The sequence below is a fragment of the Dipodomys spectabilis genome, unplaced genomic scaffold (genome assembly GCF_019054845.1).
Source record: "Dipodomys spectabilis isolate Male_0828 unplaced genomic scaffold, ASM1905484v1 ptg000532l, whole genome shotgun sequence".
Classification (NCBI taxonomy): Eukaryota; Metazoa; Chordata; class Mammalia; order Rodentia; family Heteromyidae; genus Dipodomys; species Dipodomys spectabilis.
The window spans coordinates 1,952,936-1,972,359 of NW_024871209.1; the positions used below are offsets into that span (position 1 = coordinate 1,952,936).

At 49.2% G+C, this 19,424-nt stretch overlaps 1 protein-coding gene across 1 annotated transcript in view; it reads right to left on the reverse strand.

The window, feature by feature from the left end:
- Positions 1–19,424, reverse strand: part of Clnk (cytokine dependent hematopoietic cell linker) — a 127,210-nt gene that overhangs the window by 41,040 nt on the left and 66,746 nt on the right. Inside the window, exons 4-7 of the mRNA XM_042670301.1 lie at positions 17,487–17,515; positions 12,218–12,303; positions 9,501–9,642; positions 8,028–8,113 (exon numbers count right to left, since the gene is read on the reverse strand). Of these exons, the coding sequence (XP_042526235.1) occupies positions 8,028–8,113; positions 9,501–9,642; positions 12,218–12,303; positions 17,487–17,515 (343 nt within the window). The remainder of the gene's footprint in view (positions 1–8,027; positions 8,114–9,500; positions 9,643–12,217; positions 12,304–17,486; positions 17,516–19,424) is intronic.

Below are 19,424 nucleotides of genomic sequence, written 5' to 3' on the forward strand. Positions count from 1 at the left end.
CAGCAATCCTAGACCCCAGTGAGACTCAGCAGGGTCTCTCTGAACTTCCTGACTCTCCTGACACTGGGGTTTGCTTTAAGAAGCAATTATACTTGGTTGCCATACCAACCAACGTCCCCATCCTGGGAGCTATACCCTCATCAAGCTCCCTGACAAGCTGGTTTGCTGGTTACAGCACATAAGGAGTTTGTTTCACTTTTTTGCTTCGACTACCAGGAAGCTCAGTTGAAAAATCAAACTGCTTTTCATGGAAAGTGGCAATTATGTCAAGAGAAGCAAAAATATTACACATTTCACCCAAGAATGAAAATATATCGTGGCGGGTAGCAGAACTCAAAGTCGGGGGCTATGTACCTCAAAGTTGGGGGCTATGTACCATTTTAAAAAATAAAGAAAATTTCTGAACTTCAAAAAATGGAACAAGGGGGTTGCAATGGATCATGTCCGTCTAAGTGTCTAGTGCCTCTTGTTCAAGGTCATTCTTCCCCCATCTTGTCTGCCCTCCAGACTCACCTGACATTCCCACTTCCTTTATGATGTACAGACATGGAGTATTCTGACTCTGTTACTGTCTTACTCTAGCGTCTGAATTTCTTTTTTTTTTTGGGTCCGGTCGTGGGGCCTGAACTCTGGGCCTGGGTGCTGTCCCTCAGCTCTTCAGCTCAAAGCTAGTACTCTACCACTTGAGCCACAGCGCCACTTCCGGCTTTTTTCTTTTTGCTTATGTGGTGCTGAGGAATCGAACCCAGGGCCTCGAGCATGCAAGGCAAGAGCTCTACCACTGAGCCACCTTCCCAGCCCCTACAGTCTGAATTTCTTTTGTGAGAGGGGTTGAGAGGTTCACTCTGCTGAGATTCACTCTGATATATACTAACTACATTTGAGCCAACTTAAATTGTGTAGATGAGCCAATACCTCTGTGTGTGACTGTGTGAAGGGCTGTATATTTTGAGTGGTCACTCTTACGAAGGGCCAGTGAGGGGCAGAGATGGAATGCTATCCTGTGCTGAGCTGGCAGGATGGAGGGAATCAGCTAGAAAACCTCCACGCTGTGCAGTGGAGCAGGGGGAGGAGGGCCTTCCTACACGGCTGTACTACATCCAGCTTAGCAGCTGAAGTGAGCTGTTATCCGACCTTTCCTACTCAGCAGTGTGTGTGTGTAAAAGAGAATATGTGTGTGTGTATGCACGTGTGGCATTTGTGGGTGTGCTGTGCTGGTCCTGGGCCTGGAACTAAGGGCCTGGTCTCTGACCCTGTGCTTTTTTGTTAAGGCTAGCACTCTCCAACTTGAATTGCACCCCACTTCTGTTTTTTTGGTGGTTAACTGGAGATAAGAGCCTCACAGACTGCTGCCTAGGCTGGCTTTCAAACACTACCCTCAGATCTCGGTCTCCTTTAGAAGCTAGGATTAAGGGCATGAGCCACTGGTACCCGGCCCTGCTCAATGTTTGCAAGAGGAAGGAATCACTCAGAAAGGTGTTGTGCCCTGGGCAAGCTGTGCCTGCTCCCAGCTCCTCTCCTGCTCCGTGTACTGTGCTCTCCGCTGCCCCATGTCCCTTATTCACCCCTCCACCCCTTCACCCTGACACCCGTGGTGCCTTGTGACTCGGGTGGGCAGCCCTGCCCTCTCCTTTCTGGTGGGGGAGGTCCAGTGTGGGTCAGAGCAAGGCCGGAGAAGGGCTGGGCACTGAGCTTCAGCCCTGTGGTGTTTGTCTGCCGGAGGCCTGGGCTTGGCCTGCAGCGCTGGTGGGAAGCGGTGGACACCGCAGGAGATGGGACTTGAGGGGAGGAAGTTAGGTTACGGCAGGCGTGTCCTTGACCGGGGAATGGCAGGACATCTTGGCTCTCCTTCCATGGCTCACCCGCTGACCATCGACTGCCCCGGCTGAAACCGGAAGCTAGACAAACCTTTCCTGGCAGCCAGTTGTTTTCCTGGGGTATTTTGTCATCGCGACAAGATGGTGGAGGCGACAGCCCCCTTGTGAGGGGTCAGTGCTGTCCTCCTCCCCTCGGGGGCCTCGGGGTGCTGCCCGCCAGGGCGTCTGCACCCCAGTCCCTGGCCCCTCTCCACCCATCCTGGGCCTCCTCCAACCCCTTGTGAGTCAGCGTCCTTACAGGGAGACGTTAGGGAGAAATCGCATAATCCAGCATCAGAACTTAAAGGGTGAGTCTAGTGTGCTTCCCAATTAGGAGACGTAAAGCACAGGACGGCCATTCCTTCCCCACTGCACACAAGATGCCCAGGGCCCACGCGACAGGGGAGGGGGCTCCGTGGTGGAGAGCCGCCGATGATCGTTCCGTAGCTGTCCCCCATTTGTGCATCTCCTGCCGGTGGAATTGATTTTTTGAGCCTGTACTTCCCTCTTCAAATTCAATATATATATATAGATATAGATATATATTTTGCCTAAAGCTTTCAAACAATTAATTGACATTAAAAACATTAGATTTCTATCTTGTGGGTTTTTTTTTCTAGGTAGATGCTTGGAGAAATAACATAGTTCCATAGTCCATGCAATCTATATCTGTTTGAAATGATTCCCTCCTTAAATTATTCCATAGAGAACATGAGCTGGCCCGATCGATTTCTTCATCAAGAAGGTGAGGCAAGGAGCTTTTTGTCTCTAGAACTAGACTGCTATTTCCAGACGGGGAGCTGAACAGACCGCCGTGGGGAAGATAACCCATGGCCAGAGACAGAGACACAAGGCCGCCATCATGGAAGTGAGCACACCGCTGTCATACTCAGCGTTCAGAGTTTGGGGATGTGACTTTACCTGCAAGGTGTGGGCTTCTGCTGTGCTGGGAGTGGGGTTCGCACGCCTGTAGGAGACAAGATGGCGCCATTAGTTCTTCCATGAGGACGGTGCCACCCCAGAACTCCCCTGGCCACATAGCTAGGGGTGAATGCGTATGGACTCACAGCTCTTAGTGGCTGCCACTGTGAGCTGGTGCTTGGCCAACACGTGCCTATAGGCGCTGCTGCGTCTTGGGTTTATTGGGAATAAAAAGACTTGGGTCTAAAACCCAATCCTCTCTCTTATGGCTGTAAAATTTTGGAGAGAGCACTCAGCATATTAGGAGCCTCATTTGTTTTGGCTGCTGCTGGGGCTTGAACTCACAGTCCGCAGCTCTCACTTAGCTTGTTGTCGCCTGAGGTTGGTGCTCTACCACTTGAGCCACACCTCTACTTCTGTCTCTGGCCTGGTTAGTTGGAGATGAGTTCTTGGCTGCGTATGTTCTGTACTGACTTTGAACCACAATTCTCAGAGCTCAGCCTCCTGAGTAGCTAGAAGGACAGGCATGAGCCACGGGCGCCGGGCCGCAGTTGATCATAGAGAAGTCAGTGTCTAGGCTGTGTCAGCATGGAGATCAGGATGACAGGGGGCGGGAGCTGAGAAGGTCATGGTGGCGATCCTGCCTTGTCACACGCTGGCTCTGGGAGCCCTGGGCCGACTGGGCCTCTGCGTCCTCATCTGTGGGATGGAAGGGGGCTACTCTGCTCCCCCTGAGGAAGGGGACAAGATGGGGTGCTGAGTGCCGGGTACCTACAGCCACTGCGCTGTGGATGGCTGTGCACTGAGAAGACAGGAGGGTGGGGAAGGCAAGGAGCCTTCATCGCTAAGCCGTTCAGCCTGGGTGAGCACTGGGCCTTGGCTCGTGTCCTAGCTGAGGATGGGAAGAGAGGGGGCTTGACCTCTGACCTCAGGGGAAGGCTGAGCCCTCGTATTTACCCCAGAGAGGACATGGAGGAAGAGGGGAGCAGCAGCCCGGGTTGGGGAGGGAGAGGTAGGTAGCCACAAGAACATGGGTGTTGAGATCTCAGCAGCTGCGGGGATTTGGGGCTGGACAGAGGGTGTCCTGTGAGTTCACAGGATGCTGCTCAGCAGCGCCTCCGTCTCCATCCACTAGGTGGCAGTAGCACTGTCCTAGTGCAGCAATGCAAACATTGACCCGGAGGCAAAACCTCTATGGAGAACCACTGATGGCGGGGTGGTGTTACGGGGTGGGAGAGAGGTCTTCGAGTACTTCCTGCAGGTGGGCAGGTGGGCGGTGAGCAGCCTGGTGAACCCTGCCAGGTCCCAGTGATCACATGACAGTACTGTGGCCAGTGCGGGTTGCTGCCTCCTCCGTTGGGCTGTGGGCATTGGACCCCTGCCTCCTCCATTGGGCTGGGCACCGGCTGGCATCTGTATGCCTGTTGTTGAGCACGGTGCTTGGTGTGCAGTAAGTACTTAATAAATATAGCAGTAGTGTAGGGCAAACTTGCAAGCCACGCAAGCAGCCGCGCACGGGCCTTTGAAAAGCTGACTGGAGATCCATTTCACAGATAGTTTAATCTCAGCCGAAATGTGCAGAGCTAATCAAGCCCATGCTGGGAAACGAGACCGCGATGAAGATCATCTGCTGGTCATAAAGACGTGATTCTTCAAACACTGATTATGAAACGTGAAACACGCTCTCCATCTGAATTGAGGCTAAGACCTTGCCTAATATACGAGCCGATGTCCCTCTCAGTCAGAATTTCCCCTCATGTTTCTCCTTCCCTTCCTTTATTTCCTCTCTCAGTAAATCTACTTGGCTAAATGAGATGGGATTGCAATTTTTGCTTGCAAAGTGATCTGTCTGCAGGAGAAATTAGTCATAACAGAAGCTGCAGTGGGAGCTGGAAGGGACATAAAGTACCCAGGAGGGAGGTTCAGATTCTACAGTAGCTGTTTTAAAAAGATCAAATGATTGCTTTTCTAAAATCCTTCTATGCATGAAAGCTCACCTTGGCATACAAGAGGGCTGGTAATCAAGACGTTTTAGGTAAAAGCAAACTCAACCTTTCAAATGAGTATTTTCAGCCTGGGGCTGTCTACAATGGTTATTAGTAATTATAATTGTTATTATTGTGGTAGTACTGGGTCTTGAAACTCAGTGCCTAGGTGTTATACTACCCTTTAGGTTTTTCTTTTTTTTGCTCAAAGCTGGCACTCTACCACTTGATCCACACCTCCCTTCTGGCATTTTGGTGGTTAATTGGAGCTAAGAGTCTCAGAGTCTCATGTGCTCTTCCTGCCCTGGCTGGCTTCGAACCGTGATCCTCCAGATTTCAGCTAGGATTTTCAGTGTGCGCCGCTGGCTTCTGGCCAGGCTGTCCGCGCTCTTCCCAGCAGTGTCCTGGAATGGCCCCACGCTATCATGCAGGCCCCGCCCCAATGGGGCTGCACCAAATGGGAGACCTTCTCCAGGTCAGCCAAGAGGCCAGCAAAGCAGAAGAGCTTCAAGAGACATGGAGCTGTGGGTGGGCTTCTTCCCATGAAAGAGCCCTGCCATCTTCCGGGTGGAGTGAGACAGAGGGCTTGCTCATGGGTGCCCATTTGGTTCCTGTGGGCTTTCATAAAGGTGCGTGCTCTGTTGGGGGCTACAACAGTCCCTGACCTCATGTAGATGCTACCTGTGGACTGCTGTGTGCCTTGCACGGTGTTCTCTGTGCATTACTACAACCGCCTCGAGGCTTCGGAGGTGAAACGGAAACTCAGAGAGGGAAAGCAAATATTCTATGACGAAGAGCAAAGCAGGGTGGGGACATTCGCCCTGAACGTCTCCTTTGAAGAGGAAGTGCGCTTTATTCATTCATTTAGTCCAATCTCTGTCCTTCCGATCCTGCTCTCGTTGGGCGATTGCCGACTTTCCCCAGAATCTGTACATGAGTCTGCTTCTGGCTGGCGCTGAACTTGAAGCGCATGCCTGGAGCGCGTGTGCGAGGAGGCGCTGGGGGTCACGACCCCCGGCTCTCCATCTCCGTTGGAGACACTGTAAATGGCTTTGCAGGCTAGCATTCATCCTTTTGCTTTCTTGCCGGAGAGCGTTTGAATTTTTTGTCTGTCATCCTAGACACTCAGGAGGCTGAGATCTGAGGATCCTGATCTGAAGCCAGCCCAGGAAGGGAAGTCTGTGAGACTCTCATCTCCTCATCTCCAGTTAACCACCAAAAAGCCAGAAGTAGGGCTGTGGCTGGCAGAGCACCTGCCTTGAACTCAAAGCGAAGGGACAGCGCCTGGGCCCTGAGTTCAAGTCCCAGAGCCTGAGTATGCGCATGCCCCCTCCCCTTCCCTCCCCACAACGTATCACACACATAAACTCCATTCTAGCAACAGGTCTATGAGCGGTCCTTCCCGAAGAGTTTCTGGGAGGACAAATTAAAACGGAGAGAGAATTTTACAACACGAACTCTAAAACCTTTCACACACTTTCACCCAATGGTTAAGTAAAAAATAATTAAGCCAGGTGCCAGTGGCTCACGCCTATAATGATAGCTACTCAGGAGGCTGAGATCTGAGGATCAAGGTTCAAAGCCAGCCCGAGCAGGAACGTCTGTGAGACTCTTATCTCCAATAAACTACTAGAAAACTGGAAGTGGTGCTGTGGTTCAAGCAGTAGAGCGCTCACCTTGAGCTGAAGAGCGCAGGGACAGTGCCCAGGCCCAGAGTTCAAGTCCCACAACTGACAAAAAATAAAATTAAAAATTCCGCACCAGGGTGGGGTCTAGCTGCAAGCAGTGGTGCCTGGGAATATCTTGGTTGGTTGCAGGGAGAGTTGTCTGCTACCTGGACCTCGGTGTACAAAGAAAGAGAGGCAGGCGTTCAGAGCATGGATTCTTCTATCTGGGTAGTTCCACTTAGAAAATGCACACGTGGAATTCATCCAAATATTACGATCAATAACCCTGCTGTCCCAGGCACTGTTCATCTTTATTTTATGAATTTCTCACTTAAGTAAATGAAACATATGACAATATTTCATTAAAAAAATCTATGTACATTTTTGTTTACAAGACAATAGACATCTTTTTCTTTTTTCCTTTTTTTTAAAAAATGTGTGTTCTGGGGCTTGAACTCAGGGCCTGGGTGCTGTTCCTGAGTTGCTTTTGCTCAAGGTTAGTGCTCTACCCCTGGCCAGAGCCACAGCTCCACTTCCAGCTTTTTGCTGTTTAATTGGAGAGAAGAGTCTCAGGAACTTTCCTGCCTGAGCTAGCTTTGACTCATGATCCTCAGCTCTCAGCCTCCTGAGTAGCTGGGATTACAGACGGGAGCTACCGTGCCTGGCTTCCTAGTGGATGTTTGTACTCTGCTGGGGAGGATCACACTTCTGGGCCGTAGACCAGGCTGCCCACAGGGTTGTGGGACGTATTTATTACCATGCAGTAAGATGTTGCCGAAGGCTTGGCAAAATCACACGATTTGTTTTTATTTTTTAAATATTTATTTATTTATTTATTGCCGGTCCTGGGGCCTGAACTCTGGGCCTGGGCGCTGTCCCTCAGCTCTTCAGCTCAAGGCTAGCACTCTACTACTTGAGCCACAGTGCCACTTCTGGCTTTTTCTGCTTATGTGGCGCTGAGGTATCGAACCCAGGGCCTCATGCATGCAAGGCAAGCGCTCTACCCATGAGCCACATTCCCAGCCCCTGTTTTTATTTTTTATGTGCTAGTTAGTACTGGGACTTAGACTCAGGACCTGGAGCTCTAATTTAGTCCTTTCACTCAAAGCTGGTGCTCTACTACTTGAGCCACAGCTGCTCCATTTCCACATTTTGCTGTTTCATTGAAGATAATCTCATAGCCCCCTCCCCCCTTTTTCTTCTTTTTTTTGGCTGGGCTGGTTTCAAACTCTGTTCCTCCTATCTCAGCTGCCTGTGTTGGCTAAGGATTACAGGCATGAGCCGCTAGTGCTTGGAGAAATGATGCATCATCATCAGAAAAAGTGGAGTTCAGATTCAGGCTCTGCAGAAGTAGTGGGTTAGATGAGATCTATATGAAAGTCCTTGGCCTGCAGCCTGGCTCACAGTTTCTCATGAGCAAAGGTGTGTGTGCTCTTCCCTTCTAGATTCTTCCACTGGCTAGAACCCTACCAGCCTCCATGAACTGCATGGAGCTTTAGGAGCTGATGGTCTAACACTCCACTGGGGTGGGAGCAGGGCGGCGGTCCTCAGGTGGGGAGCAGCTGCTCACCTCTGAATCTCAGGGCTCTGTTACTCACCTCTTGCTTCATCTGCCTGCTCCGGCCTTGCTGGTCTGGCGGTGACGGGAGGGGGTCGTCCATCACCGCCTTGAAATGGCGTGTGTCTGTGCAAAGAGAATGACATCCAACTCAGCACCCTGAGGTCGGCTGCATCTTCACCCGTTGACAAACCCAGTCTGCAAACCCGCCAGGACACCCAGGCCCAACTGCACTCAGCCGATGAGTGTTGCCATGAAAAACAGCCACAGTTCTGTCCCCGTTCACAGAAACCCAGGCTCTGGTCTGGACTCCTCTCAGTTCCTTCCATCTGAGAAAGTCTACCAACCCTGAAAGCGCGGAGCTAGGCCACACCTGGCCAAAGTTCCCCAGACCCCACTCACCGCCCCCCCGCCCCCTTAGTCCTGCTCTGGACACTCCAATCACACTTCTCTGCCACTAGATCCACACCTGTCTGAAGAAAGTCGGCTTGTCCTGTGTCTCTTGAGCAATTCTAAGACCATGGCTTGTCGATCGGTGCTGATCTACAATCTATGAGTATCTCTGGTGACACAGATATAGTAAATGAACAGAAGATGATCACCATTCTTTACAAGGTGATTTGCTCCAAAGAAAGTGATGTAGAGTTATTTCAGTGGGCTATACTCTCAGAAATCATACATGTGTGTGTATACATGTGTCTGTATATAGGTTTGTATATCTACACACACATGCACACTGTGCATGAATATATGGGTATATACATTCAGGTGTATATGTGTACATCGGCATGCATGCATGTATATGCATGCATATATTTGCATATGCACATGTGCATGGATGTATGCATCTGCATGTGTGCATGCATATCCACATGTTCATGTATATCTGCATATTATAGGTGTATATGCACATGTATATATGCATGAACATGCATGTGCGCATGAATGCATATCCGCATGTATGTGTGTATCTGCATGTGTATATGTGCATATGCACGTGTATATATGTTATATATGCATGTATGTGTATCTGCATGTACATGCATGTGTCTACATGTGTATATATGCATATTTATGTTTATATATATATAACCACATGCATACATATACAACACATCTACACAGTCTGATTAATCCAACCTCCAGAGCCCCTGCTGACAGCCCTGTGGACTCCAGGTAGGAAAAGGCAAAGTTGCATGTGGAACTAAGCCTGCCCACGAGGAATGAGTGGATTCACTGCTGCATCTTACCACAAGTCATAGGCTGTCCACCAGCAATGTGAACATAAGACATAAAAGCCTTCCCACCATGCAACTCTGGGTCACTTCTCAAGTGATGAACACTATCTCCCGGTAGAGAGGGTAAGTACTAGAGACTTTTTCTGGGCCACCTGGCTGGGAAGCGCTGGAGGCAGGATTTCCCCCTGGGATTGTGTATCTCTGAATCATCTCTCTACGTCCTAGCGGCACAGATCAGAAGCACCTCAGGCTCCTGGGCCAGCCGGCTGTGTTACCTGCATACTCAGATTCCTTTAGTGGCCTGGCTGGTAAAATCTTCATGGTCGTCCACGCTTCTGCCAGCTGAAGCTCTGGGTCTTCGTAATTGTCATCAATGGGGTACGCGGCTCTGCTCAGGACTGCAGCCAAGTTCCTTTGCTAAGCATACGGGGCATCGGCGTGAGCGGAAGGAACAGGGTTTGTGGACAAACTGACAGCCCCAGTGGAGCTCAGGGAAGAAACAAAATGCTTCAGTAGCAGATACAGGTCTAGGATCATACCTGGAAGCTTAATTCTTGTGCTAGGCAGAGTTCTACAGATGTCCCGCTAATATTCCAAACCTATTTTAAAATTATTTATTGACTTTTGGTCAGTTGTGGGACTTGAACTCAGGGCCTGGGCACTGTCCCTGAGCTCTTTTGCTAGCGCTCTACTCTACCACTTTGGTCCACAGCACCACTTCCCGTTTTCTAGTGGTTAATTGGGGATAAAAGTCTCCTAGGGACTTTTCTGCCTGGGTTGGCTTCTAACTGTGATCCTCAGATCTCAGCCTCCTCCTGACTAGCTAGGATTACAGGCGTGAGCCACCAGCACTAGGCTTCCAAACCTATTTGGGAATTAGTCACCCACCCTGACATGCTCATGCATGCACATGCCCAAGAGTCAAGGAAATACAGATTATAGCATAACTCTGGCAACTAGAAGTCAGCAGACACTGTATGTAAAATCGGAGCAAACTATCTGGTGGAAAGCACTCAGTAAAGATCACCCAGACAGCTGCTGTTTTGCTTAGCACCACCAGAGGGAGCCAGAGATCAACAGACTCCCAATGTCCTCTCAGGCCTCCCTTCCACGACCCCCTTAACCTTTGCTCCATGCCTAATAGGTGCTGGTGCTTTGTTCACTTTATTTCACAGCACATGCAGAAACCTCTAAGGGGTGTCTTGATTACCGTGGGAGGAACTGGGATTAGCAAGATTGAGTGTAGGGTCTCACTTTGCATTGCCTTAGTTCCCTAACAAAGTACTTGGGGGGGGGGGGGTTCGCTCCCCAGCCCCAGATCTCAGCAGTTGTTATGGGTAATAGTAATGATGCCTCACTTCCAGGAAGCCTTCTCCCAGTTGTACTGCGCAGGCCCCTCTGTGCAGGCATTTGGGGGCTCTGCTGGCTCAGAGCACTGCTGCAGGTAGGAAGCTGTGGTCTATGGGCAGCCCAGAAGGGGCCTGGCACCGAGGAAGGTGGGCCTCACAGGAAGTCAGGGCCTGGCACCGGGGAAGGTGGGCCTCACAGGAAGTCAGGGCCTGGCACCAAGGAAGGTGGGCCTCACAGGAAGTCAGAGCCTGGCACCGGGGAAGGTGGGCCTCCCAGGAAGTCAGGAGTCGGGCAAGTTATCCAAAGGGAAGTTTAACAGAGGATAGGCCGTGCTTGTCCTGGGAATAGGAGCAGGAGGGGGGAGAAGAGGCTAAGACACCAGGCACAAGGTTGGAGGAACGCCAACGCCCAACTGACCCTGCTCAAGACTTCTCCCCGGATTACAGACGGGTGCCACCAGGCATAGCAGGGAAGGTGGAATTAAAATGGTAAATTATTATTACCTCAAATAACCATACACCAGTAATTTTACAGGCAGATCTATCTATCTATCATCTATCTATCTATCATCTATCTATCTATCTATCATCTGTCTATCTATCTATCATCTATCTATCATCTATCTATCTATCTATCTATCTATCTATCATCTATCTATCTATCTATCTATCTATCTATCTATCTATCTATCTATCTATCATCTATCATCTATCTATCTATCTATCATCTGTCTATCTATCATCTATCTATCTATCATCTATCTATCTATCTATCATCTATCTATCTATCATCTATCTATCTATCATCTATCTATCTATCATCTATCTATCTATCTATCTATCATCTATCTATCTATCTATCATCTATCTATCTATCTATCATCTATCTATCTATCTATCTATCTATCTATCATCTATCTATCTATCGTCTATCATCTATCTATCTATGTATCCATCCGTGGATCTATCCATCCATCTCTCGGTCTGTCGTCTTATCTATTCTACCATCTATCTTATCTAATCTATCATTATCATCTCTCTATAAGCCATTTAATGTATCTGCATATATTGCTTCCCAATATAACCACTTACAATGTTAGATATTTGAGCCAATGCTATCCATTGTAAGTTTTAGTTGTCAACATTCTTTACAAATATTTCGAGTGGTTTCAAAAGATGTCTCTATCACAACATATAGGACCATTTCTATACTGACTATCTAGCACGATTCCAATCTGCTGCCATTAAAACAGATGATGAGAAGGTGATGGGGGATTCCTGCTGTTTAGGTGAGTGTCTAGTGTAAGCTCTCCCATGGATTATGGGGCCAACAGGAAGGAGATAGTTAATAGAGTCTAGTTACTATTATAAAACTGCTGTCTGGAAAGCTGGTTCAGCGCACAGCCTCCCCCTGGGTGCTGGGCGCTGTGTTTCTCGTTGCACACTGGCAGGGCTGGCACCCTCTGCATCTGCAGCCTTCACGTGCCCACGCGCACTGACCTGCATCTCCTCTCCATAGCTGGCATCGTGGGGTACAGCTTTAAACCCACGAATTGAAAAGCAGTCTTCCTGGCCAGGAAAGCATGACAGGTGGAAGTTCTCTTTCTTTTCAGTGCAGAGGTGACTTGGAGAAAACCACTTACTTTGCAGGAAGCGGAGGAGTTTGCGCTGGGGAGGGGGCGTGGGTGGCTGCGGGCCGCTGGGGGCTCCTTGAGGCTGTGGCACTGGCCTGCCAACCAGAGGTGAGTGTCACCACCATGCCGGTCACCGCCAAGCCCTGGGCCCTCCTTCCCCACAGGCGTCCCTCCCCAGCTTCCTCCCCCTCCTCCTCCCTCTCCTCCTCCTCCCTCTTCTCTCCTCCTCCTCCTCCTCCCTCTCCTCCCCCTCCTCCTCCCTCTCCTCTCCTCCCCCTCCTCCTTCCCCTGTCCTTTCCCCTTCTCCCCTCTCTTCCCCTCCCCTTCCTCCTTCCCCTCTCCTCCCCCTCCTCCTCCTTCCCCTCTCCTCCCCCTCCTCCCCTCTCCTCTCCATCTTCCCCTCCTCTCTCCCTCCTCCCCTTCCTTCCCTGCCTCCTCTCCCTTCCCCCCTCCTCTTCATTCTCTTCTCCCCTCCTCCTCCTCCCCTCTCCTCTCCACCCTCCTCCCCCTTCCTCCCCCCTCCTCCTTTTTCTCTGTCACTTTAAAAAACAAATGCAAAATGGTTTGTGTTGGTAGGAATAGGAGCTCAAACACACAGGGTCTCATTTTAAGGCTGTTCCATATCTTGCTGCAGACGCATTATTTCTGTGGACTTGAGTCTTTTCACCCTGAACTCCCAAACCATAGCAGAGTAGGGAATGAAGGGGGGGTGTGCCTGGGCGTCCCCCTTTTCTGCGGGGGTCCCTGATGTGGGAGGGGCTTGGTGGAAATGCAGCTCTCGGGGATGTGTCTAGGACTTGCACGTGGAGGCAGCGGCTGTAGGGACCTCCTTGTGTCCCAGCCCTGGGGTCTGCCACCCACCTTCCTGACCCATCCAGCTCCGTCCACTCCATCTCAGATCCCCGGCAGATAAACCACGTCCGTCCACCTGGCAGAGTGGACGCAAGAGGAGTCGGGGATGGTCTTGGAGGTCTTCCAGGAAACAGAGCTGCCCGTGTTCCTTCGGCTCTTTGCTTCTGCGTTTGCCTTCTACTAGGAAAGATACTGAAACTAGTTGTCATGGTTAAGCTCTCCTGAGGTTTTGAGTCTTTAATGCTTTGTTCTCCTGGGGAGGGCCAGCTTTGGACTTTTCTATTTAGCAATGCAGAACTGCTACTCAAGGATAGAAGGAAGACAATGTCTATATTTCATGGGAGGTTCTAGGTCCAAATCCTGGCCCATGACTTTCTGGCAATGTGGCCGCATGCAAGACTCAGGACTTGCGAGACTTGGGTGCCGAACGTTGCCCTGTCGAATGGTGGGGTTTCCCTGTCTGCTCCCCACATCGCTATGACTGGTCCAGGCGCATGTGGTCTGGGTGGGATGTCCACTCGCAGTTTTCAGACTCTGTTTGCCCTGAAGTTTCAGTGCCCAGGAGTGAGATGTTTTGTTTGAAGTTCAACCTCAGGACCAAAGCTTCCCCCTCCCCCTCCCCCTCGGCCCCAAGCCCTTCAGCAGGGCTTTCGGCTCTTCGGGAGGAATTATTCTCCCCTCAGTGCTCATCGGAAGCAAGTTGTGCATCTCTTTTTCCCAGTTCTGCTTCACGGACACCCATGAGCTCATCCCTTGCAGGGGTCTTCAAACAGTCCTCCAGCCATTACTCTAGGCATCCAGGGGCCACAGCGTCTACAGACTCCTCATTTGAAAGTGAAAGATCAAGGTGAAAGGTGCTGGGCACACAAGCCTACCTGTACTGCCCGGATTTAAGTTCTCAGGTATAAACTCCTTCCTGACTTCGCTGGCTCAGGGTATCTAACTTAAAGTCAGTGTAGTGAATCAGTGCCCAACCTCCCTACGGCTAAGTTAGACAAGATTATTAAATGCCTGGCACATTCTAGACGCCCAGTATATATTGGTTTCTTTCACATGTGTGTCTATGTATGAAGAGAGGGAATGAGAGAGAATGTGTGTGTGTGTGTGTGTGTGTGTGTGTGTGTGAGAGAGAGAGAGAGAGAGAGGGGGGGGGGGGAGAGAGAGGGAGAGGGAGAGAGATGGAGGAGTGAGAGTCAAAATGAAACAGACTGACTCAGTCATTTAGTTTTCTGGGCATTCCAAGTTATTTGATCAACTATCACTTTGAGATTATGAGCTGACCATTTCAAGCCCTAAGTAAGCACAAAAGGAATGTGAATTATTAGCTGGAAGAGCAGCCTCAATGTTCTCAGAAGCTGTTCCTTGGAAATCTACCTCCTTCTCTACTTCTTGATTTCCTCATCTGCAAAGTATGAGATTATGAACATCAGGCCAGCAGAGGAGTCCTAGAGATATTACAGTTTCATTTTTCATTTCAAAGACATCTGTGCCCAACACTTGATATATCTGTCATTTCCTGGACCTGCCACAGATTGCTTGAATGCACAGATGAATGAGTGAGCATACAGTGATGGATGAGACTGGCCCCTCCCATTTTCCTGGTGCTTTTCAGAAACTCAGGTGGGAGAAACTGACCCTGTGGTCTAGATCATGGCTGGTAGCTTTGTAGTGGGGACAGTTTTGAGAGTCTCCCTCCCTCCCTCCCTCCCTTCCTTCCTTCCTTCCTCCCTCCCTTCTTTCCTTCCCTCTTTCTCTCTCTTTCTTTCTCTTTCTTTGCCTATGCTGGTCCCAGGGCATGAACTCAGGGCCTGGGTGCTGTTCCAGTACTCAAGGCTAGTGTTCTACCACTTAAGCCACACCTCCACTTTCAGCTTTTTTGGTGGTTAATTGGAGTTAGGAGTCTCACAGAATTTCTAGCTTTGAACCATGATCCTCAGATCTTAGTCTCCTGAGTAGCTAGGATTAAAAGCATGAGCTGCTGACTCCTGGCTCTTCTTCCTTAACCTCAGCCAGTGATTCTTGAAAGAACATCCTAAAACTTCCCTGAACTGGAATTACCTTGTAGATGTCTCCCATGGCTTCACCCTAGGTCTGCCAAAGTGTAAACCCTGGGTGGGCTTTAGAACATCTATATCTATATCTATATATCTAGAGAGAGTCTATTGTCCATTGAACTTTGAAGACAGCTGTTAGTCAGAAGACTTGAAGCCCTGCTTGGTGCTTACAAGAATTTGGTGAGCACCTTGCCAGTTCTGCTGTTGGGTTCTCTGATTCTGTCCACCAAACTTTCTAGAACCTGGTTGACTCCAGCTTTGTCTCAATTAGTACGGGCCTTGCAATATCTTAAAAAGGTCAGCAGGGGGCACCAGATACACACAATCCTGTGCCTGCCTTTCCTCTAGTCCTAAAAAAAAAAAAAATCCTTATTAATTTTTCTTTTAAAAGTGGGGAAAATCAACCTTTAAGACTTCTTTCCATAGAAAATTGGAAAGAAAAGTCAAATGTTTCTGGACAAAATGAAATTTTGCGTCTACTTAATCGAATCAGCCAATATCTATCTTTATGCGAGATTTATTGCATACGATGCTTAAGGCAGAAGAACCCAGTTTCTAAATAAGGTGATGTTCTCCAATTTCATTTTTTTATACAGTGGAAGGAGAAAAAAATTCATGAGTTTATTTATGGAAAAATACAGCATTGTTCTCTGTATATAAGCTTCTGAGAAGGCAGGGCATTGACTGATTGTCTACATTGTAGTGTGTATCTGCTTTTCCCAGGCCTGGAGGATTTTTTTTTTTAAAGAAGTTATTTAATTTTTTTTCTTACAGTATAAAAATGTATATTACTGTGCAAAAGTTATAAGGCATAGATGTGCAAAGTAGAAAAGAGAGACTAGAAATCCCTACCATGTCATCAGATCATGACATTGTTGTACAATTGGGTTATAGCTGATTTGCTCCCACATCACACCGCATGTGCTGTGTGTATTTATTTGCTCATAGTGCATTTTTTCACATCGATGTGCCCACTGTATTTTCAATCAGTCCCATGGCTCTCAGATCTCTGGGAAGTGAAGACCCTTCTTGGAAGTTAGTCCTCAGACACATTCTTAGTTAAGATCTGTTATATTTGCATAGACCTTACATATGCTTGGACTGAGCATTGTGCGTGGGTAGGTGCATGTATGTGGAATAGACTTGGGAAGCTTTATCTCAGTTGTCTTTTGGTGGGGGTGGATTTGTATTTCTTTTCCTTTTTTTGAGGGGGGTGTCATTCATGGGTCTTGAACTCTGGGCCTGGGCTCTGTTCCTCAGCTCTTCAGCTCAAGGTGAGCACTCTACCACTTGAGCCACAGTGCCACTTCTGGTTTTCTGGTAGTTCACTGGAGATCAGAATCTCATAGGCTTTCCTTCCCCCAGCTGGCTTTGAATCGTGGTTCTCAGATCTCAGCCTCCCGAGTAGCTAGGATTATAGATATGAGCCGCTGGTGCCCAGCTTCTTTTCCTTTTATTTTCATGTGTGTTTCTATATTGTTACTCATGAAATGGAAAAACCAACCTCTCAGTTTTCTTCTAATTCACCAAGGAGGAAATAAGATTGATGAGAAACTGGCACAGGTAGGTTCTACTGGCTGCTCTATTTTACATAGTTTTGAAGTCACCAGGCAATGTGCCACATAAACATATTTATTCCTAGGCACTATAAATACACTGGAGGGAACAGCCACGTGTAGCTAGTGCCCCGTAGAATAGGCCACTAGATTTTTTTTTTAAATTCTGGTCCTGGGATTTGAACTCAGGGCCTGAGATTTTTTTTTTTTGCTCAAGGCCAATACTCTACCATTGGAGCTCAACTTCCAGCTTTTTATCTGGTCAATTGGAGAGCAGAATCTTAGGGATTTTCCTGCCTAGGTTGGCTTCAAATCATGATCCTCAGATTTCAGCTTCCTGTGAACTGAGATTACAGGTGTGAGCCACTGGCGCCTAGCTGCTAGAGTGATCAAAAGCAGCACAGCTATCAAGAGACAGCATCTCCTTTCCTTACCCTTGACTCCCCCAGGCAGATGTTAGCCGTGTTTGTAGTGTGCCCAGTGTGTTCTGGGAGTTACGATGCTAGGTGGTCAGGAGCATGTACTCCTTGGCCACTGGGCATGAGTGTTCTGACGTGTTCTCTTGGGATGCTCCCTCTGAAAGCCTGTCACCAGGCTGTCACAAGCCTGGCTGAGTCACCAGGTCCAGGCTTGGAACTCTCAGGGTGTCCGTCCTGGAGGAGCCCCTAGCTGGTTGAATCTTCAGAAAGGAGGCCCAGCCTTTGCGGAGTCTGCAAGGACAGCCTCTGCCCTGTTCCCCGCCCAAAGGCCTGAACTGCAGCCCTGTGAGCAGCACAACAGACCCATGAGGGTCCCGACAGAGGGCGCCCCACTCACCTTTGGCAGCGCTGAGACGAGGCCATGACCTAGGGCAGAAGAAAGAAGCAATGAACGTCAGCCGCAAAACCTGCCTACTCCCCCCAAGCGAGCAAGCTCTTCCTAGACGCCATTGCACCACCCCCAGTGAAACTTCTGTGTTCCTATTACTGTAGACTCCGAGTAACATACTGTTAGGATATAAGAGAGAGAAAAAGGTCTGTAGAAGACAAAAAAAAACCCAACAAGACCACCTTCTACAAAGAATTCTCATACACCCACACGTGCGTATGTGTGTAAATGAAGACGTAGGTGCGTGCACACACACCTGTGCCCACATAGCTCAAGAGAACGGACAAGATCCTGAAGTTACAAATACATTCTGCACCCGTCAATGTTATTCCAAAATCCGGTGCTCACTGGCTGTGTGATGTTTGGGAGTGAGATTTAGATTTTGGTGAGTTCTAATTATTGTAAAAAAAAAAAAATACATGGTGAGGGACCCGTGGTCTCCATTTCTAAGCTCAGGGCTGGTTGCAGGGGTAGATGGTAGCCCAGTGTAGATAAGGGCCAAATGGCGCAGGCCTGCTAGGCCCTTGCTAGCTGCTCCCCATGGCTTTCTACATGGCTTGTAGAAATTCATAGTCACTTTTTTTTGTTGGTCCTGTGGCTTGAACTCTAGGCCTGGGCACTGTCCCTCAGCTCTTCAGCTCAAGGCTAGCACTCTACCACTTGAGCCACAGTGCCACTTCCGGCTTTTTCTGCTTATGGGGTGCTGAGGAATCGAACCCAGGGCCTCATGCACGTGAGGCAAGCACTCTACCACTGAGCCACCTTCCCAGCCCTCAGATTCACTTTTGTTCTTTTTTTTGGTTGGTCGTGGGGCTTGAACTCTGGGCTTGGGTGCTGTCCCTGCGCTCTTCAGCTCAAGGCAAGCGCTGTACCACTTGAGCCACAGCACCACTTTGGGTTTTCTAGTGGTTTATTGGAGAGAAGAGTCTCATGGACTTTCCTGCCCAGGCTGGCTTTGAACCGCGATCCTCAGATCTCAGCCTCCTGAGTAAGCTAGGATTACAGGCGTGAGCCACCGGCGCCCAGCTTCACTTTTGTTCTTACGTATAGAGTAGGAGTGATCACATTCTCTGCACCAGGAAATCCCAACTGCAACCCAGCTTTACCTCCATGGAACTTGAAACCCTTGTTCTCCTTGTTCTACTTTCTAGAAGACTAGGTGAATCTAAATTATTTGTTCTTTTTTTTTTATCCCCCCAAATGTTTTGGGACCATTTTTTCCCCCCATTACTTCTTTGGACATTACCTGCATGAGCATCTGTTTTCCATCAAGGTCAGTGTGAACTCACAACCATCACCCTCAGACAGTGTGCTTTTGGGATTAGCTTTTCCTTAGATTCAGGCGCCCATTCCGTGAGCTAAGTTGTTTGTGCCTTTAACAACCCCTGGTCCTCACAGCATACCTTTCCTTTGAGGCTCTCTAAGTGCGTCACAAGAACAATTAACCGAGCATCGCAACCCAGGCCGGGTGTAAATATTTATGAGTCCTGTGTGGTGGCTGGGGCCTTGGGTGCTGGATAGTTGAGTTAGTAACCAGGCGACCCCAGTGCGCAAGTCCAGCCCGCCCTGTTGATTTCCCTTCACCGGTCTCAGCTGCCAAGTGAGCTTGAGGGAGAGCTGTGATGCTTCTAACTGTACAGAAGAGGAAACCGAGCAATTCCCCAATCAGCAAAGCCACAGAGGGAGAATAGGGAGAAGGAGGGATTTGCCACCCCTGTCCCCTCCCCCTCCCTGGTACGGCCTCCTGCTGCTCTGTGCCTCTGGGAGGAGGTGGCCCCCCCCCCCAGGATCGGAGCAGCTGTGCCTGGGAGCCTGCCTGTGGTTGGCGGTTGGCACCCGCTCAAGTTGCCTGAGATGCAGCAGAAATTAACAGTAAATCAACCAGTA